The sequence below is a fragment of the Cucumis sativus genome, chromosome 1 (assembly GCF_000004075.3).
Source record: "Cucumis sativus cultivar 9930 chromosome 1, Cucumber_9930_V3, whole genome shotgun sequence".
Taxonomy (NCBI): Eukaryota; Viridiplantae; Streptophyta; class Magnoliopsida; order Cucurbitales; family Cucurbitaceae; genus Cucumis; species Cucumis sativus.
Genome location: NC_026655.2, coordinates 2,468,878 through 2,489,932, shown reverse-complemented (window position 1 = coordinate 2,489,932; position 21,055 = coordinate 2,468,878). Strand labels below are relative to the sequence as shown.

Genomic DNA, 21,055 nt, shown 5'->3' with positions numbered 1-21,055 from the left:
TGTCACTGGTTATGTCTATGTACTACAACAAAAACGGTCTACTATGACAATTGTGTATCTCACAAAATAGGAAGGAGAAGGAAAAACGATCACAAATTGGAAAAATTCGCGTTTTTGGCGGAAAAGACGAAATTTTTTTGGATAACGCTTCCCGCAACAATTATTTGATGTCAATAGAAAAAACATAAAATAGTTTTTTTATTTTTTATTAATAAATTTAAAATTACAAATTTATATTCTAAAACTTTAATTTTTCCAAATCCTCATGCACGCGAAGAAAGGTATCTCCAATCCGACCATCTTTCGGCCCCGTCACCACCACCGTCCCCTCATGCCCATCTGTTCAATCTAGTACTGCCACAACCTTCTCTTCCGAACGATGAAACATCCTCTGCCTCAATCTTTTCAATTCGTCCCCGTTATCTTCAAACCTCTGCAATCTCTTCAAAGTTTTATTGTGATCTATATTAAAAAAAGACATTTTTTATACCATGGAAGGGAAATTCAAATAGATAGCCTAAAAAAAAGGAAAGGAATTAAATTTGTAAAGATAACTCAAAAAAAATTAAACGTAGCAATCATAAATTGAAAATGTGGGAGTCCACTCGTATTTTTGAGGAATTGGGTGGTGGAAATTGAGTTTATTGGGACATTAAGAAAAGAAAAGAAAGGAAAGGAAAGGAAAGGAACAGAAAGTGAGAGGAACATGGAATGGTATGAAAATAATTGAGAAATGAGATTAAGATGGAAAGGAGAAGAAGCTAAGGGGCCCCAAAAAGTATAAAGAAATGGATTCGATGGGGCCAATAAATGGACTTCCAAATTCACATTTTTATACTTTATAACTTTACCATCATCATCCAAACTTAATTTACAACTATTCTTCCTCCTTGTGTCCAAAACTCGAACAGCTTCCGAATGTCTTTTTATTTCTAATACGTACCACCTAGTGAATTAAAGAAATTAAAACATAATCGATCTCTTAAATATAAAACAAACTATACCTTAAGCTTTCACATTTGTATATAGTAGGTGGTGCATGAATAGATTGAATTTCGCTTACATAAGGGTTCACAAGTTTAGTTGAGTTTGTGCCCCAAGAAAACGATCAGCCTCACTATTAAAAGCGTCGAGGGGCAAATAGGAAACTTGGAAAAGGTTTCTTAGAAAAGGGTAGGAAAGTGAAGAATTGGGCTGGGAAAGCCCAACCCAAAATAAACCATGTGAAGAAAGCCCAATATTGTTATCATTATTATTTGATGTATTTGGAAAAAGATAACAATGGAATGGTCATGGCGGCCATAGTCAAATACACACCAAATTTCACCTTCTCCTCTTTCTTTTATTTCTCTTAAATACTCTCTTCTTTCTTTCTTTCTCTTAATCATTCCTCCCTCTAAAACACTTCAGAAAACAATGAATAAGTTCCTTTTTCATTACCCCGCCGCACTCTTCATCTTCGCCACCGCCTTCCTCCTCCTCTTTCAGCCGTCTCTCGCCGACGACGACAACTATTCTCCTCCTTCCTCAGGTATAATATATTTTATATTTTACTATCCATCTCTTCCAGCTTTTTTTTTTTTTTTTCCCATTTTCTGTGATTCCCAACTTAATTAACTAATTCATAAATCATCAAATAATAACTTCAGCTTTTTTTCATAAACCCAGTACCGATTTCCATTGTGCTATTAATTATCTTCATTTTCATTTTTCTTTAATGCAAAGTTGATTTTATTTTAGTTTCAAACAGTGTTGGCATTGGGGTGAAGTAAGAATATTGGTATCAATACATTAATAGGACGTAGAAAGAAAGAAGGAATAAGCCAATAGCGCGTTTAGAGTGTAAGCATTTGGTGAGTCAAATTTTGGAGGCTCACTTTTCTTTGTTTCCTACTGCGTTGACCCAGTCAAACTTTTGACTCTACATTTTTATATTTATTTGAAACCAACTTCTGCATATTTTTCTTTTTCTTTCAATAAAGTAAAAAATTAATTTATTGAAAGCTAATAATAATTTTTTTTAAAAAAAAAAAGATAAGTTAGGGTTGTTCTAGTCATACTAGTTCAAATTATCAAAATTATCAAGAGGATCAAAAGTTAGAATGTTACAAGGGTCTAGTGTGACATACAACCTTTCTCACGTCACTAGATCACGTCTATAAGATTAAGCTACATAATATGTAATTTAGTTTAGTTTAGCACAAAAAGATTAATTATTTATCTCTTCAAGCGGGTGCTATTTATATCAAGCTCATTCTTTGTCTCTTGCTTGAGATAGGTTGAGTAGATGTGAGCCTCAAAGTTATAGAGGGTTAACGGCGAGTTCGATTTGATCTTTTTCGTTATGGTGAAATGAAATGAACTTGATTAGTCAATCTAGAATTTAAGGATTTGACTTTTATTTTGAGATGTGCAAACTCTTATGCTAACTTTAGGGTAGTCTATATGCAAGTTTAGGTTTTAATCCTAATCGACATTTATTTATTTTTCAATTTTCTTCGTCATTTTTTAAAATTAAATTTGGTAAGTGGTAGGAGGGAATGAAAAACAATTAGAAAGCAAACAACTTGCGATGCCCATAGTTTTCATTTCAAAATTAGTGATTTTAAAGATTTAATTATGGAAGATTCCAAGAAAGTACATTAGAGTTAATATCTAATTATTTTATTTATAAAAACCTAGTATTTAATTATTAGCAATTTTCAATGCATACAATATACCTAAAGTACCAATGATGCATAGTTTTGTTTTGTTTATGATATGAATATGCATTTACCCTCATAATCCATATCCCACCTTTGTAAATATTCTATAGTTACATAGATCTATCCCTTCATCAATTCACAGTTTCTAAAAACCCTTGTAGGTCAAGTTGAATATTAAAAACTTCAAAAGAATATTTATGGAGTCTAACCTATCTACTAAATGTAACATAACTAAGCAAATGAACCAAAATAAGTTCAAATTCCACATATGTAGAGTAGGTATTATTGATGAAAAAGTGTGTGATTCAAATTTCTTACCACAGAAATTACTGTTTACTTGATCTCCTTTTTTTTTTTTATTGAAAAGTGAATTTTATGTTTTCTAGTTGTATGTCATCTAGAAGAAAGCAAAAAGATTAATTTCATACAAAAAGTTGATGATGCATGTAATACTCATATTAGTTGACTATTTCGTGTCATATGCCAACATGGTCATGTTGATTGTATTAAACAATTCACCATACATTTCTCGAAATAGAGTAGGTATCTATCTCCCTCTAATTATTTTATAATTAACGAATCGTTTTCCTCTATTCTACATTTTCTTTGTTCTTCAACTAATCAAACCTTCCCCCACTTGAAAACTTCCTTTACCAAATCTTCATTTTCACAATGACAAATTTGTCCCTATCTTGTCCATTTGTTCTCCCTCATTTCCTGTCATTTTAATAGTAATATTCCCAATTTCAATGGGCAATTTCGTCAAAAAGCACATCCACTCCAAATCCCACAAATTTCAGCAATACCCAGTAAGAAGTTTGAAAAGAGTACTCCAATTCAGCCATTTGATCTATAAAAAAAAAAACAATTCTTTTGTTTATGAAAATATGGGTAGTTGTTGAAGAACCGGTAAAGTTTCCCACTTGTTTTTCTTTTTTAATTTGCTCTCTCTCTTTTAACCAATTCAAAAACCACCTGCAAAGATTTCCCATTTCTCCTCATCTTCATTCTCTTCACCTTCTTCTTCCCATGGCTTCCAAACTTCAAGTCCTCTTCAAACCAACTCTTGTTTGTCTCTTTACACTCATCTTCTCAACCTCAGCTTCTGTAACATTCAAGGACTGTGAGCCAAGAAATTGTGGACATGGCCCTGTTATAGAATACCCCTTTTGGATTGATGGTGTGCAAGATTCTTCCTGTGGATACCCAGATTTCAAAATCAAATGCTCCAGAGATTACCCTGTTCTTGAGATTTCCGATGACATTTTTATCGTCGAGGACATTTTTCACCAAACCAAATCGTTTTTACTGGTGAGTGCCGCAGCTTACGACGATCCACATTCATGTCCCTCTCCCTCTCATGGCATTCGTCTAGATGGAAAGCCATTCCATTTTAGTTCAGAGAATGAAAATTTCTCCTTCTTCTATGATTGTCCAAAAGTGTACAAAGATTACATCTATGAACTTAGCTGTACTAACAACACAACCCACTTTTCTTTTGCTACTTTCCACAAGGATCTTCTGGAGTTTCAGAATTTTCCCTTACAGTCGTGTCGTTCTTCGGTTCATGTTCCTATTCGCAAGAACTTGACTGCTAGTGTAGCTGATTTGAGGGAAATGAGTTATGTTGAGATTTGGAAAAGGGGTTTTTTCCTGAATTGGAATGCACAAGATTGCAGCAAATGTGAGCAAAGTGGTGGTTATTGTAGATTGGAAAACAATAAGTTTGCTTGTTCTTGTAGCGATGGACTTCATTCCAATAGCTGCAAACATGGTATTTTAAGATTGTGTTATCATGAACTGATGAGAATATATTGGCATTCTTTTGTTTTGGGTGTTTGAAAGTGTTTGATGTTTTTTTTTTTTTGTTATGTTTAGGCTGACATCGTTGTGTTTAATGTTTCAGGAAATAGGACTAGAACAAAGATTATCATCGGTAACAAATGAACCTACTTTGTCTTTTCCTCCTCTGTTCACACGTTTGCCTCTTTGAAGATTGATTAAAAGTTTTCTTGTTTTGATTCGTATCAGGGGTATGCAGTGGTGTTGGAGCTTTGCTTTTAACCTTTCTTGTTCTTGTAATCTGCTACCGATGGCGTCAGCTTCGTCGTAGAAGGTCTCATGCGTTGCCGTATGTGCAACGAAGCATTTCATTGAATCCGTCGAATCCGTCGAATCCCCCAAATCCGTCTTCTGTGGAAGAAGTTGAGAATGGAGGTACCTACTTGGGCGTTCACCTCTTCTCCTATAAAGAGCTTGAAGAAGCCACAAACCATTTTGACTCCAACAAAGAGCTTGGAGATGGAGGCTTTGGCACTGTGTATTTTGGTAAGAGCAACCATTTAAATCTAGTTCGAATCATTATTTATGCTTGACTATTAGTTGGTGATTATTTTTTTATTGATTTTTTTGTTCATATATGTATCTGTTTAGGTTTACTAAAGGATGGGCGTGCCGTTGCTGTCAAACGGTTGTTTGAGAGTAATTTTAAGAGAGTTGAGCAGTTCATGAATGAGGTAGAGATCCTTGCTCGCTTGCGTCACCGCAACCTTGTTTCGCTTTACGGTTGCACCTCGCGCAGTAGCCGTGAGCTTCTGCTTGTGTACGAATACGTCCCAAATGGCACGGTGGCTGATCACCTCCATGGAAAACTAGCAAAGTCTGGCAAGCTTCCATGGTGTACAAGAATGAAGATTGCTATAGAGACTGCAAGTGCTTTGGTGTATCTCCATGCTTCTGAAATCATCCACCGAGATGTCAAAACCAACAACATTCTCCTCGACAACAACTACTGCGTTAAAGTAGCCGATTTCGGATTGTCCCGTCTCTTCCCACTCGATGTAACACACGTTTCAACCGCTCCACAAGGCACTCCTGGCTATGTCGATCCAGAGTACCATCAGTGCTACCAACTCTCTGACAAAAGTGACGTCTTCAGCTTCGGTGTGGTACTTGTTGAACTGATATCCTCAATGCCTGCTGTTGACATCACAAGGCATAGACAAGAGATCAACCTGTTCAACATGGCCATCAACAAGATCCAAAACAGCACACTACACGAATTCGTCGACCCATCACTCGGTTTCGAATCGGACTACAAAATCCAAGAGATGATAACCAGCGTAGCCGAGTTGGCGTTTCGATGCCTGCAAAGTATGAAAGACGAGAGACCAACAATGATGGAAGTTCTCGACACTCTTAACATCATAAAGAAACAAAACGCCGAGAAGGTGACAGATCGAGAGGCCGACATTTCAGACGATGCTGTATTGCTAAAGAATGGCTATGGATCGTCTCCAAGTTCCATGTCTGTATCTTGGGTTAGCAGTAACACCTCAACAGCAACAAATGAAACCATCAGCTCTTAAATCCCTTCCATTATTCCCTTATCTTTTGTCAACTACTTCATCTTCATCTTCCTCATCAATCTATTACACTGATGGGTCGGCATATATTTCTTTTATATACTTATTGAATTGATTCTTCATTCTTTATGTTCACTTACAACACTACACTTTATAAAAAGAGAACATAATAAAGGGCAGATTTTTACCGAACCCCATCTTATGAAATCACATATAAAAGAATCATATAATCTCAAAATTCAAAAGGGAATGAGTTTACGCCACACCTAACGATTAAAATGCATGAGCTTAGGAGCAAACATAAGTAATCTATTCAAAGAATTAGCCATGAACTTCCTAGCAAACAAATGACAGAGATTAGTTTTAACTCCATTATACTCGCAGTGGCCACCATTCCTCAGCCTCTTAAGCAATTCAAGGGTGACATCGGTTCTAACGAACCGGGTCGGGTGAGCGCCGCCTCTGGACCAATCGACCCAAGTCAAGGTCCGGTTGGAGTTGGTCTTAGGGAATCGGATTCCAACAAAGGTGGGGAGGTAGTGCTCGTCCATGTAGCAAGACGGTTTGCAAAATTTTTGGAAGACGGAGAAATACTTTTGGTCGGAGATGACTTGGGAGGCGATGGTTCGGTCCATTTCGAACCATTGGGAACCCTTGCGCCATTGATGGAGCTTGATTATTGGCCGCATTTTTGGGTTGTAGCGGCCTCGGCCCACTGGGCCTGGAAGGTCATAGGCCTCAATGAATGTGGATTTTGAGCCCATTAAGTAATTGTAAACGGTGGAGAAGTTGAAGAGTGGAATGCATGATTCTGATAGAAGGATGAATCTTTCGTTGGAGAAATCTAATAATGCATTTGCTAGTAGCCTTCTCTCTGCCTCCATCATGCTTGGTTCTCCCCACTTCACTCCCTAAAAACCATCCAACAAGTATAAATCTTTTAGACTTTCGATCTAGTTTTATGATTTAGATCTTCATCGTGTTATTTCATGTATACTTGAAAAAGGTTTAATGTGATATTCTAATTTACTAAAAAAAGAAAGATTTAAGTTATGATTGTTGACATATTTTACATATGTATACTACTTTTGCAATTTGAAATGATCAAGAAGACAACTCATGACACCTACTATGATTTATGAACTCTTGATCTACTAAAATTATCTCTTGCCCAATCAACAAGTCATCAAATAATTTCTTACCCTAACAATAAGGAAAACTTTGACATATTTTTATGATAAATTAACAAAAAAAAAACTTAGTCAAACTTTGTTTTATTTCAAATTGTAATATTACTTTTGACTTTGTCTAAAAACAACTCTTAAGAGTATAAGAACTTTAAAATTTTGAATAAAAACAAAGATATGCAATACCACATTATCTTTATATGTCTTTAGTTCCATTCAAAATTCTAAATAATTTATATCAGTGTAGTACTTTTCGAATGAAGAAATATATTAAGTCTTAATTTTTGTTAAAACAAGCCTAACTCAAACTAGCATCAAACATATATTATACCTATTATAAGACACGTGAGACTCTTTACCAATGATGATAAAGGCCAAGCCATAAGGGTGCCAATGCCCATTTCTTGTGTATTATTTCTTTCCTCCCAACAAGAAGCAAGGAAAAAGGGGGAAGAAAGAAAGAAAGGAAATAAAAAAAGGGTTGGATACTTGTCTTTGGGTGAAATATAAATTTTCACATGACAAAGGAAGAAGGCATAAAGAAAAGAATGCAAAAAAGGTTTGATGATCAACTGGGAAATTGGAATCTCAAAACAGAAAGGGAAATTCCATCACAAATACCCTTCAAACAATTGCATGTAAAGCGTATATATATCTCCCCCCAAATTAATACAGTACGTGGGATATGATTAAAAGAACATAACGTATGTGCATGTTATTACATTAAATCGTATATAAGAAAACAAATAAATAAGAGTTAAGTGAGGTTAATATCCCACAAAAGGAAATTAAACTAAAAGGGTTTATTGTTATTATTACTATTAAAAAAGAAAGCTTTGAAATCATAAAGGTTTGGACAGAAAGATTGTTAATTTCAACCGACATTATTTACTTTTAGAATATTTCATAGGTTGAAATAAAGCTAATATTGGTTGATATAATAAATACAATTACTCTATAAAGTGTTTATCTATTTTAATAAATTACCAAAATGAGGAAAACTCATCATTTATATCTGTGTGTATACATATATATATATACAGCTTTCATTTTCTTCAAAAGCCAACTGTACTGTGATTGTGCATGGCTCAAATTGCAAGCAAACTCAATGTACATTAATTTTAAAAGTATAGAAAGATATACAAATTTTTTTAAAAAAAAATCTAAGATATGACAAATAAATTAAATGTAAAAACATATTAGCTATTTTTTAAAAAAATGGAATGGCCAAGAAGACTGCAAAATTCAATAATATAAAAAGTTTTTAATTTTGACCTAAACATAAATAACTAAAGAGAGACAAAGTTTTCCATTAACAAAACTTCACACAGTAACGTAAGGAAAAATGAAAAGATCATTAATTTATTTCTATCTCATTTAACAGTTATTATTATTATTTTGGTTTTTACATTTAATAGTTGTTTAGAGATTACTGATATATGTTTTTAATTAAGGTTTGGCACCAGAAATAAAGTTGGAAGGATATGATATTGATTAAGAAATCACTAGTAAAAAATCTACTTAATTAAAACATACATGACAAATAATAATAACAATAATAAAGACAATAATTAATAGGAGTAAATGCAAGAATTAACCATGAATAGATTTTAAAATGTCCTAATAGTAAAAAATTAAAACTGAGTTCATATAATTTTAAAAGTGCTAATGATTGAGTAATAATGTGATAAAATCTCATGAATAGTTCATATAATTTGATAAAGTTTTCATTAAACATAGAAATTAATGGGATTGAATTTGCCACTAAATTTAAAATGTAATGAAAATATAGAAATTAATTTGAAAGCATGAGAGTCAAGAAAAGTAGTGATTGCGAACAAACCTTACTGGGGATTGAGCGACCGTAGAAAACAGAGGAGGAATCGACGGTGGAGGTAGAGGAGGAGGAAGGAGTCCGATGAACGTAAATGGAGTACAGTCCAGCGTACCCTTTAAAGAACAGTTCCCAAAGCGGAGCCAAACTGACTCCATCTTTCGTCAGAAACAAGAATGCGATCTTCCGCGTTGACGTCGTCGTTTCCGTCGAAGGTAATTTCGGAATCCGGCGCGGAACAAGTGAGGCCCTCCATAAAAGCTCTTCCTCCGTCATGTCGTGGAGTACGGGAGGAGGGTTTAAAAACTCCTTCAACCCGACACGGGAGGGCGGTGGCGGAGGTGGTGGTGGAGACGAGGGGAGAGGGGAGGGAGAGAGTTGGAGTTGGTTGAAGGTGAAAGGGAGGGAGAGAGAGGAGGAGAATTGGAAGAAAGGGAAAGGGAAGATGAAGAGAGTAAGAGTGAAGCCGGCAGCGAGGCCGGCGGAGAAGAGGAGGAAGGGAGAGAAGAAGGATTTGAAATGGATATGGAGTTTGGGGTTGGAGGAAGAGATCGTCATTGAATGAAATGGGAATGGAGAATGGAGAATGGAGAATGGAGAATGAAGAATGAGTAATTTGTGTGCTCTGTTTTTCAAAGAAAAAGATGAAGAACTGAAAAGGTAAGAGAGATGATGAGAAACAGAGGAGGAAAGCACAACACGGATACCTCTCCTTAACATCCCTTTTTGTAATCTTAACTATTAATTGCTCTTAAGTAACTTCCCTTTTTTTTTCTTTTACCTCCAACCCTCTCTAACATTTTTGCTCTAATCTTCTCCTCCATCTTCACAACTTTTATTTCTACAACAAATAGAATTATGAGGTGTGGATTCATAAATTTTGATTTAAATATTTAAGTTTGTTAAAGGGATTAGAGAAAGCGTTTGATGGTATATAGGCGTTTTTAAGATGTTAATTATGAAGAAAGTTTAAATGGGAAAATAATTGGTAACTTGTAATTAATATATATATAAAAAAAAAGAATAAAATGTGTAAATGGTAAACGTGTATAAACAGCAAAGCAAAGAACTTGAATAAACGTAACCGAAGCAATGAAATTGAAAATACATACATATATATAAATATAGTTTTTGAAGTAAAAATTATAAATAAGTTGGAGGTGGACTTTTAAAATGAGTATTAATATTATTGGTCTAAGCCACCATGGGCGACCCTCACGGCGTCTTCGTGAACATATACCATTAAGCAGCCACCCAATAGCCATCAAATGAAAAAACAAAAAATTTCTTCTTCACTCACGTGGAACTCCTCCCCATCAAAGTTTCTTATATAACTATTTTGTTTTTTTACATGCTATTACTATTTTATTTTTTCAATCATATATAATTAAATTTAGAACAATTAATGATTTAAAGTAGGTGATTAATTTGTACTAATAGATATTATTATCTTGATTTGGTTCCAATTCTTACCATTTTCTAATGCTAATACATGTTATAGCATTTAATTAGATTTAAGTTGATAACAAAAATGTAATAATTTAGGAAGGGCTAACTTATTTTTTGTTCTTTTGGGTTTATCGTGAAGATTAGAACATCTAAACTAAAGAATATGGACTTGAGTTGAGCCGAAAAAATTGTCATTAGTTTATTGAAATGGTTGTTGCTGACATGAACATAAACTCTAAACCCTAAACCCTAAAAAAAAAACCATTTCATTGAATTGGAAAATTTGAATCAATTGAAAAATAAGTAACATGATGGAATACAATGCTAAACGGTGGATTTAGGGAAATTTATGGGCTGATTTTCATCATACGCATTGGGCTGATATATGAGCTTTAATGGGCTCTAATTGGGCTGATTTTCTACTGGGCCTCTATATAGTTAATGCTAGAGTTGGGCCGTTCTTTGATTGGGTCTGGATGATCCGATTTTGCAAGGAAATGAAACTGCATCAAGGCCCTGATCTTAGGTGTGGATAAAGCCTTAAATTTGTTTCAACTTGAAAACAATGTATCAATTGTGTTTCCACTCTGTTTAATCAAATATATTTTCTCTAACTCAAATCAATGAGATAAAAAGTATGTATACACGTATTAATAACCTACAAGTGTCAAAGTTTTGATAAAGTAAACTTAGCTCAATTGTAATTGATATAGCTTTTTTTAATTTAGGTCAAAGATTTGATGTTCAACTTTGTAAAAAGATTTGGAGAGTTTTTAAATACGTTAGATCTTTTTCAGAATGATTTAGACCTCATTTTAACACCATTATTTTTAATTCTAACATTGTTGTTGAAAATTACAAATAAAAAAACCAAATTGGTACGGAACAGGTTATTAATTATTTGTTCTCAAATTTAAGTATTTGTAATAGGGTTTGAAGATAGTTTAATTAAAAGTTTTTATTTGATCTATATCTTTTAAAATATTACATTTTATTCATTAAATTTTGAATTTGACTTCAATTTAGTCCCTAAAAATCAACCTACTACAATTTCAATTTCATGAATGAGGTATGATTTTTGCTTGTAAGTTTCAAAATTTTCACGTTCACTAAACACTATGTTTCAATCTTTAACACAAGAATGTCTATAAATTTAATTAAGTTTCACAATTTTGTCATCATTATTAAAATTTATTTAAAAGATTTTAAAAAAAACTTTCAGTAATACAGAGGACCTTTATGGACGACTCTTAATCTAAAGGACCCATGGAGAAGATCAAAGCACTAATATTGGAGCAACTCAAGGGAACTCAATGTTGGAAGATCGACCTCAAAGGATATGGAACCATTAGGCTGTGACATTAGTTACCATTTCGAGTAGTAGCTAATATGTACAAACGACCAAAGTCATTGGTCGAAGGTATTACTAAAAATTCTCTATTTTTTTTCACTATCAAAGTTACTTAAATATTTAATACAAACTTGATCATTAGAGCGACGATGACTTGATTTTCTTTGTTAGAGCACCTATGTCGTCATTTCCTAAAAGCAATACAGATTTGTAGTTGATCCATTTTTTTGGCATCAACGACATTGCCTTATTTCAAATATACATCAATAGTGTGAAATCTTCTAGGTTTTGTGGATTTGTAAATGTGATCATATGCTCTTGTATCTTTATGGAGATGAAGATAGAATATGATGCAAATTAAGTTGGTCTTTCAAGGAAGGGAGACAAATGCTTCATGAAGCGGATTTCCAAAGTCTTAAAATGTATGTCTTTGGTGCTAGTGGAGCTAATGACTCACACGTCACACACACAAATATCATCCATACTTGAAAGTGTTCAATGATAACTCTAATATTCAATGAGATTCTCGAACATTCAAAAATAAAATTCTACAACCTCTTTCTCCTATAATAATCATGGTATAATCTTGAACTGTTTTTCTCTTCTACATTTATTCGTGCAAATTTGGTAGTCACGTTGCAATGGCCTCCATTAATAAATTCTTTATCCACGCAACAACATGAAAACATATATGCATACATACATTTGATTTGAAAAGTTTAAAAGAATGTGACTTGTATACACACAAAACACAAACTTATATCAAAGATGATTTGAAGTTGCAAGTCAACTGCTTTGAAAAGGGGATAAGAGACTAACAAGGTGGGGTTGTGTTGGTGTTGGTTGCCATGTCTATGGCCATCATATGTTAGAAATGGAAAGATGAATCTAATACCAACATGACAGTTTGTGGATAAGAAAGCTTCTTTATTAATTATTTTGGTCAACAACAAAAGACAAAAAAATGATATTGTCTTTCCAATTAATTTCACATTCTAACGTGTTTATGCTACTAAGTGGGTTATCGTTTTTAAAGTATTCTTCTTATAAAAAAATTTATCATTTTTTTCTTATATGAACATATACTTACATACTTAGACTAATCAAAGTATTGTCTAGACATCTTTTTAACGGTTTTGTTCGAGAAGCATTTCTATATAAACTTCTCAATCACATATTTTCCTTATTGGAAAAAAATAGAAGAGTAATCTTTATTTAATTAGGGAGGAAGTGATCATATCATATCCCTCTCCTTTGACAAGACCCAACTAAAGAAGTGTGGCCTCTTTAGATGAGTTTATTTTTTAAGCTTTGGTAAGAATTAAATGAAACAAAAATAATAATTGAAGTATATAGTGCGTTTTGTAAAAAAATAGTTTATCCAAAGGAATATTAATTATCATGACATTGATGGGTGTCTCTTAATTAAAGTGGGAAAAAGAAAAGAAAAGTGGGTCAAAAAAATGAGAGATGGATGAAAGGGGGCAATTTGACTCATTTTGATTAGGGCACTAAAAGTATTGTGTTGATGATAGATGAGTTACCAATTTAATTTTAAACTATATGGATAAAAGTGTGTGTGTGTGTGTATATATAATGTTATGTAGTGCAATCCTTGTGGATTCATCAAATCAAAATTTTGTTGCAACAAAAAAAAAAAAAAGTTAAAGAAAGTAATGTTATAACTTTAGAGTTTAGAGAGAGACATAATATAGGTGAAAATATTGATGGGCTCAACACAAGATATCCCATTTGTGTAAAGTCTATAATGTAAGCAATTGTGTGGCATGCATATGAAATCCTAGATTGACTCCTTCCTTTTCCTTTTCCTTTTCCTTTTCTATTTGAGGTGACCACACTCAAATTAAAAAAAAAAAAAGATAAATCTAACATAAAATAAAATTTTAAATATACGGTTTCATTTTACTTTCTATACTCGTACACAATCGTCGTCGTCGTGAAACTCTTATATATATATATATATATATGTCTAATCTCTAATATGCTTTTTCTTAGATGGTCTCACTTTTTAAGTTAATATGTGCCAAAAGTTTCTTTTACGAGTGTGTTTTCAAGCTTACTGCACTCTAATGCTTATGATAGTGCATAGAGTGTATGGATTAGCTAAGCACACAAAAGTTAGGTTCGATATCTCTTCTTGAGAAATTATTTACTCTTTTCACTTAATTAGAGTCTAATGTCCTTTCTCTGACAATCATATATGATTTTGTAACTGTACCGATGCATATCAATATGGTTTACAATATATGAAGTTACAGAGAGGCAAACCAAACATGACTAAGTTATTTCTCAATTGACATACATGTATATCTATATAGATACATGTATACATACATACGTGTATCTATATATATATATATATCTTTAGTGGTGATTAACTAGGATTTTAGGCGTATGAATGGATTTTGTTTGAAAAACTCTTAAAGCTCTAATTTTAGTTTATATATTTTTTTAATAAAATTTAAATATTAATCTTTTATCATCAACTAAATAATAAGAATAATTTTCATTAAAGAGAGAGAAATGAGGCGTGGAAGTTTTCAAAAGGGATAGTAGCAATGTTAATGCAACTTAATTTTTGAAGTGACTATTTTTAAATTTTATTAAAATGAAGTAAATTGAATTTAAGTTATTTGAAAAGTGTAAAGAACTAAAATAAAAAATAAAAAATCCAAGAATTCAAAAGACAAATAAAAAAAATCAAAAGTGTAAAGAAGGTTGTGGAACACTTATCTTTGAACTTAACCAACATGGCAATATCTCATTAGAGTATTTATATTGGCTAAAAGTTAATGATTTTAATTAGTTTGTGTTTGATAATTGATATTGGGTTCCCCACTCCCTTTTTCTAGAATTGGATATGCCAAATAATCCTTTATCATTTCTCAATCTCATAGTTCTTTTTTAAATTGGGCTTTTATAATAACCGTAGGTTTAACTTTTATAGGGTAATTTAGAGTAAAGAGCACAATTATTAGAAATTCAACAAAAATATAACAAAATGTTATGTTCAATCGATGATAAAGTTTAGTTCTTATAGTTAAATGAAATTAGTTTTTCAACAAAGAATTGGATAATTTGATAGAAAATCAACTAAAAAAATAGATAAGTTGAACATAAAAATCCAATCAAGTGCTTTTGTTGGTGTTTCAAGGATAAAGAATCTCCAACTCAAAGGGAGATTATTGTTATTATTATTTATAAAAAAAAATAGAAATTTCAAATTAATTAATTAATTATACTATATTGTTAGTGGATAAAAAACAAATAAGTGGTTCTAATTGAAAAATAATAATAATAATTTGAAGAACTCAAGTTGTGAAGTTAATTTGTTGGACCCACAAAATTTATCTCTTATGTATGTATTTTAAAATTTTTGATATGTGTTTTAATAGTGGGGAGAGATGATGATACTTGAATTTAATTGGACGGTTGATATTGAAATCTATGACTATAATTTGATAATTGAAAAGAAACTTTTTTAAATTAAGTAATGTATAGAAATTATTATATTAATCTAAATGTGTGGCATGGGAAGGCATACCACAAGCAACCACCCAACCAGAAAGCTGGAATGGATGTTAGAATACTTTTAAGTAATTAATTTCCACTATCCTTGATGTAAATCTTCACAATATCTTATATAGTGGACGAAACCATAACCTTGCTGGTTGTTGTTAATCTATGATTAATAAAACACGTAAATTTATGGATTATTTGAGGTAATTTTGGATCCATGAGAAAATTTAAAAAAAAATGTTAAAAATACTAAAGATAAAAAAAAAAAAAAAGTGACTCCAAATTTGAAGAAACGTAGTACATGTAGAAAATATGGTTAGAGAAGAAGCCAACAAAAAGTGGACAATACAACAACCAAGAGTAAGTGAGACAATTGGGTCACCTCGTCCACCAAGACTAGCTTACCCACTTTTTGTTGAATCTAATGTCCTAATCTAGTCATCTAAAATCTACATTCCTAAAAATGAGAAAACCCACCATTCAACTTTTTTTCTAAATAATATGTGATAGTTTCACATGAAGTAGAATTTAACTTAAGCATCGAAGTACGTATAATACATTGTTTGTAGTTTTGATTAATGAAAAAACTAACAAAAGAAAAGGAAGAAAAAATCATCTATGAACTTTACCGTTGTTGTAGTTTAAACTTGTAGATGTCCCTAAAGAAGAAGAAGAAAGAATCAAAGGAAGAAAAGTCTTAACCAAGGTCCGCAGGCCGCAGAGCTCCATATACCATTTGGGCCTATAGTTTTTGTTTTCAACTTTTTGATAAATTAAAAGAGAACTTATGAGGGTGAGAGATTATACATAACCCAAAAATTAAAAACAACAATAACTAAAACGTTAAATTATATTATAAATAATAGATTAATGGTGTAATGTAGATTTTCATGATTAGTGTCCTAAAAAAACTAATTGGCATACCCTCATTTTACCCATGTGTGTATAATTTCATCTCCTATATAAATAGTGATATTTTGATGAGAAAATACAAGAAAATAGAAATTTATGGTAATATCATTATTATTTATTGATGATGAAAAGTGGGTATTTGATAAAATTCGCTCAATCAAATCTCAAAAGTAAATTGAACCCACATTGTTAGAAATTGAAAGACGAAGTAGAAAGTACAAATAGATGGCAAAAGAAAAAAGAAGTTATATTTTTTAAAAAAGAAAATTGATGGCTAAAATTATTGTTAGAGAAGAGATAGCGTGTAAATGGAGGTTGTGGAGGGTAATGTAAAATGAAAAGTATAGAAAAAGAAAATAAAAAGAGAGTTTGTGATGGGGAAGGGCGGGCATGTGGCGTACGCATCACCAGCGCGCCCCACACGCGCATCCCGTGTGTCATATTACTCACCCGTTTTGGCCTCCAAACCAAACGCTCTTTGAATGCGACTCCATTATTATCCCCCACCCCCCTCCCTTTCCTAAACCCTACATTCTACTTACCATCCCTATTTCCTATTTCTTTTCAAATATCCTCATGGTTAATCAACTTTCACCAAAGTAATAATTTAAATTTAAATTTTGATATCTTACTTCCTATACTTTTTAATTTATAATAATTTATCATTTTACCAAAATTAACTAATTTGAGAGGATTTGACTGAGTTTTCTAAATTGCCAAGTTGTATTTCTTCCTTGTTTAGTTCAATTTGAGCTAAGTATGTTTCCTGATTGTCATAGAGAGTTGAATGGTGCAATTACTTAGTATGAAATCTTTTTTGTACTTCTTCTTCTATTATCGAGGGAGTTGTTAGTTAGGTCTAGTTTTGTCGAACTTAGATGGTTTTACTTACCTATTTCTAAGGTTGATGTTGGTTTCTATTTGGATATAGGTTAATGAATCTTTATTAGATTCCAAGTAAGATATTCGGATTTAAAAATTAGAGAAAAGTGCTTTTAGAAACTATACTCTTGACATAGACCTTGATTTTTTTAGTATCATAAGAGTTTAGAGATTTGTACTTACATACTCGGTGCTAACATATACTATACGTTCAAACTACATTTACTTTGGACAAGACAATCATGCTTTATAAAACTTAAGTTCATTTATTTTATATGGTGTACTGTTTATTTTATCCATAATTGAACTTCATGCAAAAATATTTTTGTAAAAATTGACGCTATAGAGAATTCAAATAATATCAATGAGCTTTTTTTAAAAAAATTTATTTTGACCTATTGAAGAAAATTAAGAACTATCGAAAATGTATAAATTAAATTTCATTTTATTTATATATATTATTTAATCATGGTCAAAGAAAGCCTAACTTGATTGTAAGTATAGTTTTCTCTTTAGAAATTGAAAAATCAATCTTCATCTAGTAAGTTATTATTGTAATAAATATAGGTGTGTTTACCATATAGCATACTACGTAGTAAAAATAAAAATATTAAACATTATATGAACTAATGCTTATACTAATATATATATATTTATTTATTTTAGTACTTATTATATACTAATATTTGTTGAATAACCGTTTGATTAGATAATTATAAAACGATATTAAAAAAATTCGATTCCTTTCACAATCAAATTTACTTGTAGAGAAAGGATACAAACAAAAAATGACAGAGACATAAAAAATATATACTTTCCTTTAGAAAGAAATAATACATGTTTATTAATTTATATGCTTTTGTTGACCCAATCTCTCTCTTTAGAAGATGAGACAAAAGTAGCCAAATCAAATTTGTAATTGTGTAATTCTTTTTCAAAATAAATATTGTGGTTTTATTATAATTATTTATTTAATTTACAATTATAACTGTAAAGATTGACTTTGAAAAAGAGAACATACAAATAAATACGTAAAAATTATCTATTATTAACCCAATTAATTAATTAATTAAGTGTGCTAAATGACAAAGCTTAATTATAGTTAACAATATGCGTATTGTTTTTAATTAAACTGTTGTCGGTGAAGCAAATTTCTTATTGACTCTTCCTAATCCAATTATTTAATATTTCATTATATATATATATTATGTATGTGTGAATGATAACTTTATATTTGAGTTTGTCACATGTGACAATGTGACATAATCTATCGTCCCTTTATATTTCTAAACCTAGTAAGAATCATGCATCATCTCATTCTTTTATTATTATTTTTTTCAATAAAATTTCTTCTTAATCTAAAGCATTAAACACGTACTTTATACCTATGTCATTTTAGTTAGTAGGATTTGAATTATATAAATATATTCTGTTTTTAGCTATTCATCAACATATCTAAATTCTCTCTTTTTAGATATTTTTTGAACATATGGTCGATATTAGGTGGCAAAACAAGATTATTTTCATTTTACATGATATTATATGCATGGATCAGATACATCACGAATTCTTCAAAAAAAATTTGTGTCTTTCACGATGGAACAAATAACGTTTTTTCACAAATTGAAAGAAGATTAAAATTTAAAACTAAATTCTAAATTTTAATTTAATTTTTAGTTTTAAAAAATTTGAGACGATTTTTTAGAATATCCTTTAAACAAAATAAACAAGTAAGTTTATAAGTTGTCAATTTTGTTTTTCAATTTATTTTAAATAATCAGCCTAAAATGGTTAACTTTCAACCATTTTAATTTTATGTCTAAAGATTAATTTTTTTTCGTAGAGTTATTAAAATTAATCTTTAACTAAAGTTGTTGTTTTTTTAATACAATAATAATAGGATCGAGCCTCTCACTTTTAAAATAAAAAGATTGAGTCAATTAACTAAACACGTTTACGTTGTTTGTTAAGTTACAAAATATTTAGAAATAATCAAAACTTTAAGTAACTAAAAAGGAAAAGGAAAAAAAGAGAAGAGAAGAAAAGTGTTATTCTATTGAGATTGGTGTATGAATTGTAACTTTAATGGAGATAGGTTTTAGTATAAACTGTGAAGACAATAATCCTCATTTATTCGTGGAGGATATTCTAGTGTAGAATATATTATCTCCGACTCCAAACAGAACCTTAGCTAGAAGTAAATTCAAGTAATAACATTCAATTTAAAAAATAATCAGAAAGCGACAGTTGTCCGATCTCATCAAGATTTTTCTAATTTTGATTAATCAAACCCTAATTCCACTTTAGGAAAATTCATAACCAAATTAAGGAAACCCCTTCCACATTAGGGAATTTCATTGGACCATTTTTATAGAAATGGCTTAAATATCATTAATGCGATTGATTATAGTTTTTATTTTTAAAATGATATTTTAAATCCATTTTTATTTGAAGTACACAATTACAAAGGTGGATGACTGAATTTTCAACCTCTAGAAATATAAGTCATATTAATATCATTAAGCTAATATCACTTTTGTGATATTTTAGATTGTTTTATTCATTACTATTTCGTATATTTTTTCCTATTCTATATCATTGTTGGCATTTGAATCTTGTTAGTGTTGGGTTTCACTGCGGATTGTTTAGCTGCCTCACATTCAACCTACTTTTTCTTGATTTGGTTTAAAAATACTTCGAGCTAGTATGTATAGGAGATCCTGCATTAGTGTGGTGTTAAATCTTACACTGCATTCTAATGCTCAGTTAGTAAAAGAGTGATTATTCCAAGTAAGCACAAAAAGAAGTAAAGTTGAATATATGATTTAGGGATTACTTATTTTCTTTCTTGAAGTGGTTGAGTGAGACTATTTATAAGTTTGTCCTCTTAAACGTACGATTATCATTACATGTGACGACAATGGTGTCAAAGACAACCATGACACTCGAGGTTGTAGTGTGTCATCCCGTATCCAACTTAGTTGTTTTTCTATTCACATATATTTATTAGGCTGGCTAGTTGGCTAGAATCTCAAAACACTAACATTTTCTTTTTGTGATGTGTGTTCTCTTATCTCCCATCTGGATATCTTAGGGAACTTTAAACTTTGTCTTGGACAACCCTCAACAATATTAAACATTTAGAGTTAGATGCTCAAGTTTGACTGAAAAACACAATCATTTGTGGAAGAACATTTTTTTCTTCAAATTTTTGTGAATGGAAATTTCAATTATAAAATTTAGAAGGTAAACTAGAAAAAAAAACCTATAGAATATGATACTTTATAACATACTTCGTAACTAGTAACTAGTACAATAAAAAGTTAGCGTAATTGATAATCAACATATATACTATTTTTCTTGAGATCGAAGGATCAATTCTTCGTACTTTATCGATCACACTAACAAAATAATAACAAATAGTCAAACCTGAAATGAATGGCAAATTAAATGTTAGATTAGGCTACTTCTCTCAAATGGGAGCAAGATTTTCCACTATGGTTTGTTGAAGCATATTGACATGGACAACCCAATTCTTTAATGATTTAGCAAAAGAAAAAGAGAAGAAAGAAAAAAAACAGAATTCCATGAAGTTGGAAATATTTAAATTATAGAAGAAAAGTATGAATGAATTGAAGCAATCAACAAAGACCTTTTTAGGTGATGAGAATTTTGGAATATTGGGTTGTTTGGTTGCGGGTTTAGCTTGTAAAGGCTCGTGGGGAAGTGGGTTGGTCACGTGCCAACATTGACGGTGGCATACTCAGCACGCACCTCCTGTGTGCCCCCCGACTCCTTCATCGGTTCTTCGGTTTTCTTTTTTTACGTTC

At 31.4% G+C, this 21,055-nt stretch overlaps 2 protein-coding genes and 1 long non-coding RNA gene across 5 annotated transcripts; 1 reads left to right on the top strand and 2 right to left on the bottom strand.

Moving 5' to 3' along the window:
* Positions 1-35: 35 nt before the first annotated feature.
* LOC116401774 lies at positions 36-1,259 on the bottom strand. The gene is made up of 2 exons (XR_004214134.1): positions 1,005-1,259; positions 36-462 (listed from the first exon to the last, which is right to left on the bottom strand). It is a non-coding gene; the product is annotated as an uncharacterized LOC116401774 (long non-coding RNA).
* Positions 1,260-1,284: 25 nt separating this feature from the next.
* Positions 1,285-6,262, top strand: LOC101210087 (LEAF RUST 10 DISEASE-RESISTANCE LOCUS RECEPTOR-LIKE PROTEIN KINASE-like 1.2). Of its 3 annotated transcripts, XM_031880293.1 has the most exons (5): positions 1,395-1,531; positions 4,221-4,479; positions 4,612-4,641; positions 4,737-5,033; positions 5,139-6,262. In XM_031880293.1, exons 2-5 carry the CDS (start codon positions 4,323-4,325, stop codon positions 6,071-6,073), a joined length of 1,419 nt encoding a protein of 472 aa, XP_031736153.1. In that variant the 5' UTR covers positions 1,395-1,531; positions 4,221-4,322; the 3' UTR covers positions 6,074-6,262. The 3 variants fall into 3 exon arrangements, with proteins under 3 accessions (XP_011648955.1, XP_031736153.1, XP_031736152.1); XM_011650653.2 differs by lacking the exon at positions 4,221-4,479 and having other exon boundaries at positions 1,285-1,531; positions 5,139-6,203; XM_031880292.1 differs by lacking the exon at positions 1,395-1,531 and having other exon boundaries at positions 1,566-4,479; positions 5,139-6,192.
* LOC101209845 (glycosyltransferase BC10) lies at positions 6,252-10,000 on the bottom strand. The gene is made up of 2 exons (XM_004137496.3): positions 9,101-10,000; positions 6,252-6,981 (listed from the first exon to the last, which is right to left on the bottom strand). The coding sequence occupies exons 1-2, from the start codon at positions 9,809-9,811 to the stop codon at positions 6,337-6,339; spliced, it is 1,356 nt and encodes a 451-aa protein (XP_004137544.2). The 5' UTR covers positions 9,812-10,000; the 3' UTR covers positions 6,252-6,336.
* Positions 10,001-21,055: the final 11,055 nt, after the last annotated feature.

What these genes read in the sequence shown, in the direction of transcription:
- LOC101209845 (XM_004137496.3), bottom strand. Translation starts at nt 9,811, where the DNA reads ATGTTAAGGAGAGGTATCCGTGTTGTGCTTTCCTCCTCTGTTTCTCAT. An exon ending in GTCGCTCAATCCCCAGTAAG is followed by an intron (nt 6,982 to 9,100) that starts GTTTGTTCGCAA and finishes GATGGTTTTTAG; the next exon opens with GGAGTGAAGTGGGGAGAACC.
- LOC101210087 (XM_031880292.1), top strand. Translation starts at nt 3,585, where the DNA reads ATGAAAATATGGGTAGTTGTTGAAGAACCGGTAAAGTTTCCCACTTGT. An exon ending in TTCCAATAGCTGCAAACATG is followed by an intron (nt 4,480 to 4,611) that starts GTATTTTAAGAT and finishes TTAATGTTTCAG; the next exon opens with GAAATAGGACTAGAACAAAG. An exon ending in CTTTGGCACTGTGTATTTTG is followed by an intron (nt 5,034 to 5,138) that starts GTAAGAGCAACC and finishes GTATCTGTTTAG; the next exon opens with GTTTACTAAAGGATGGGCGT.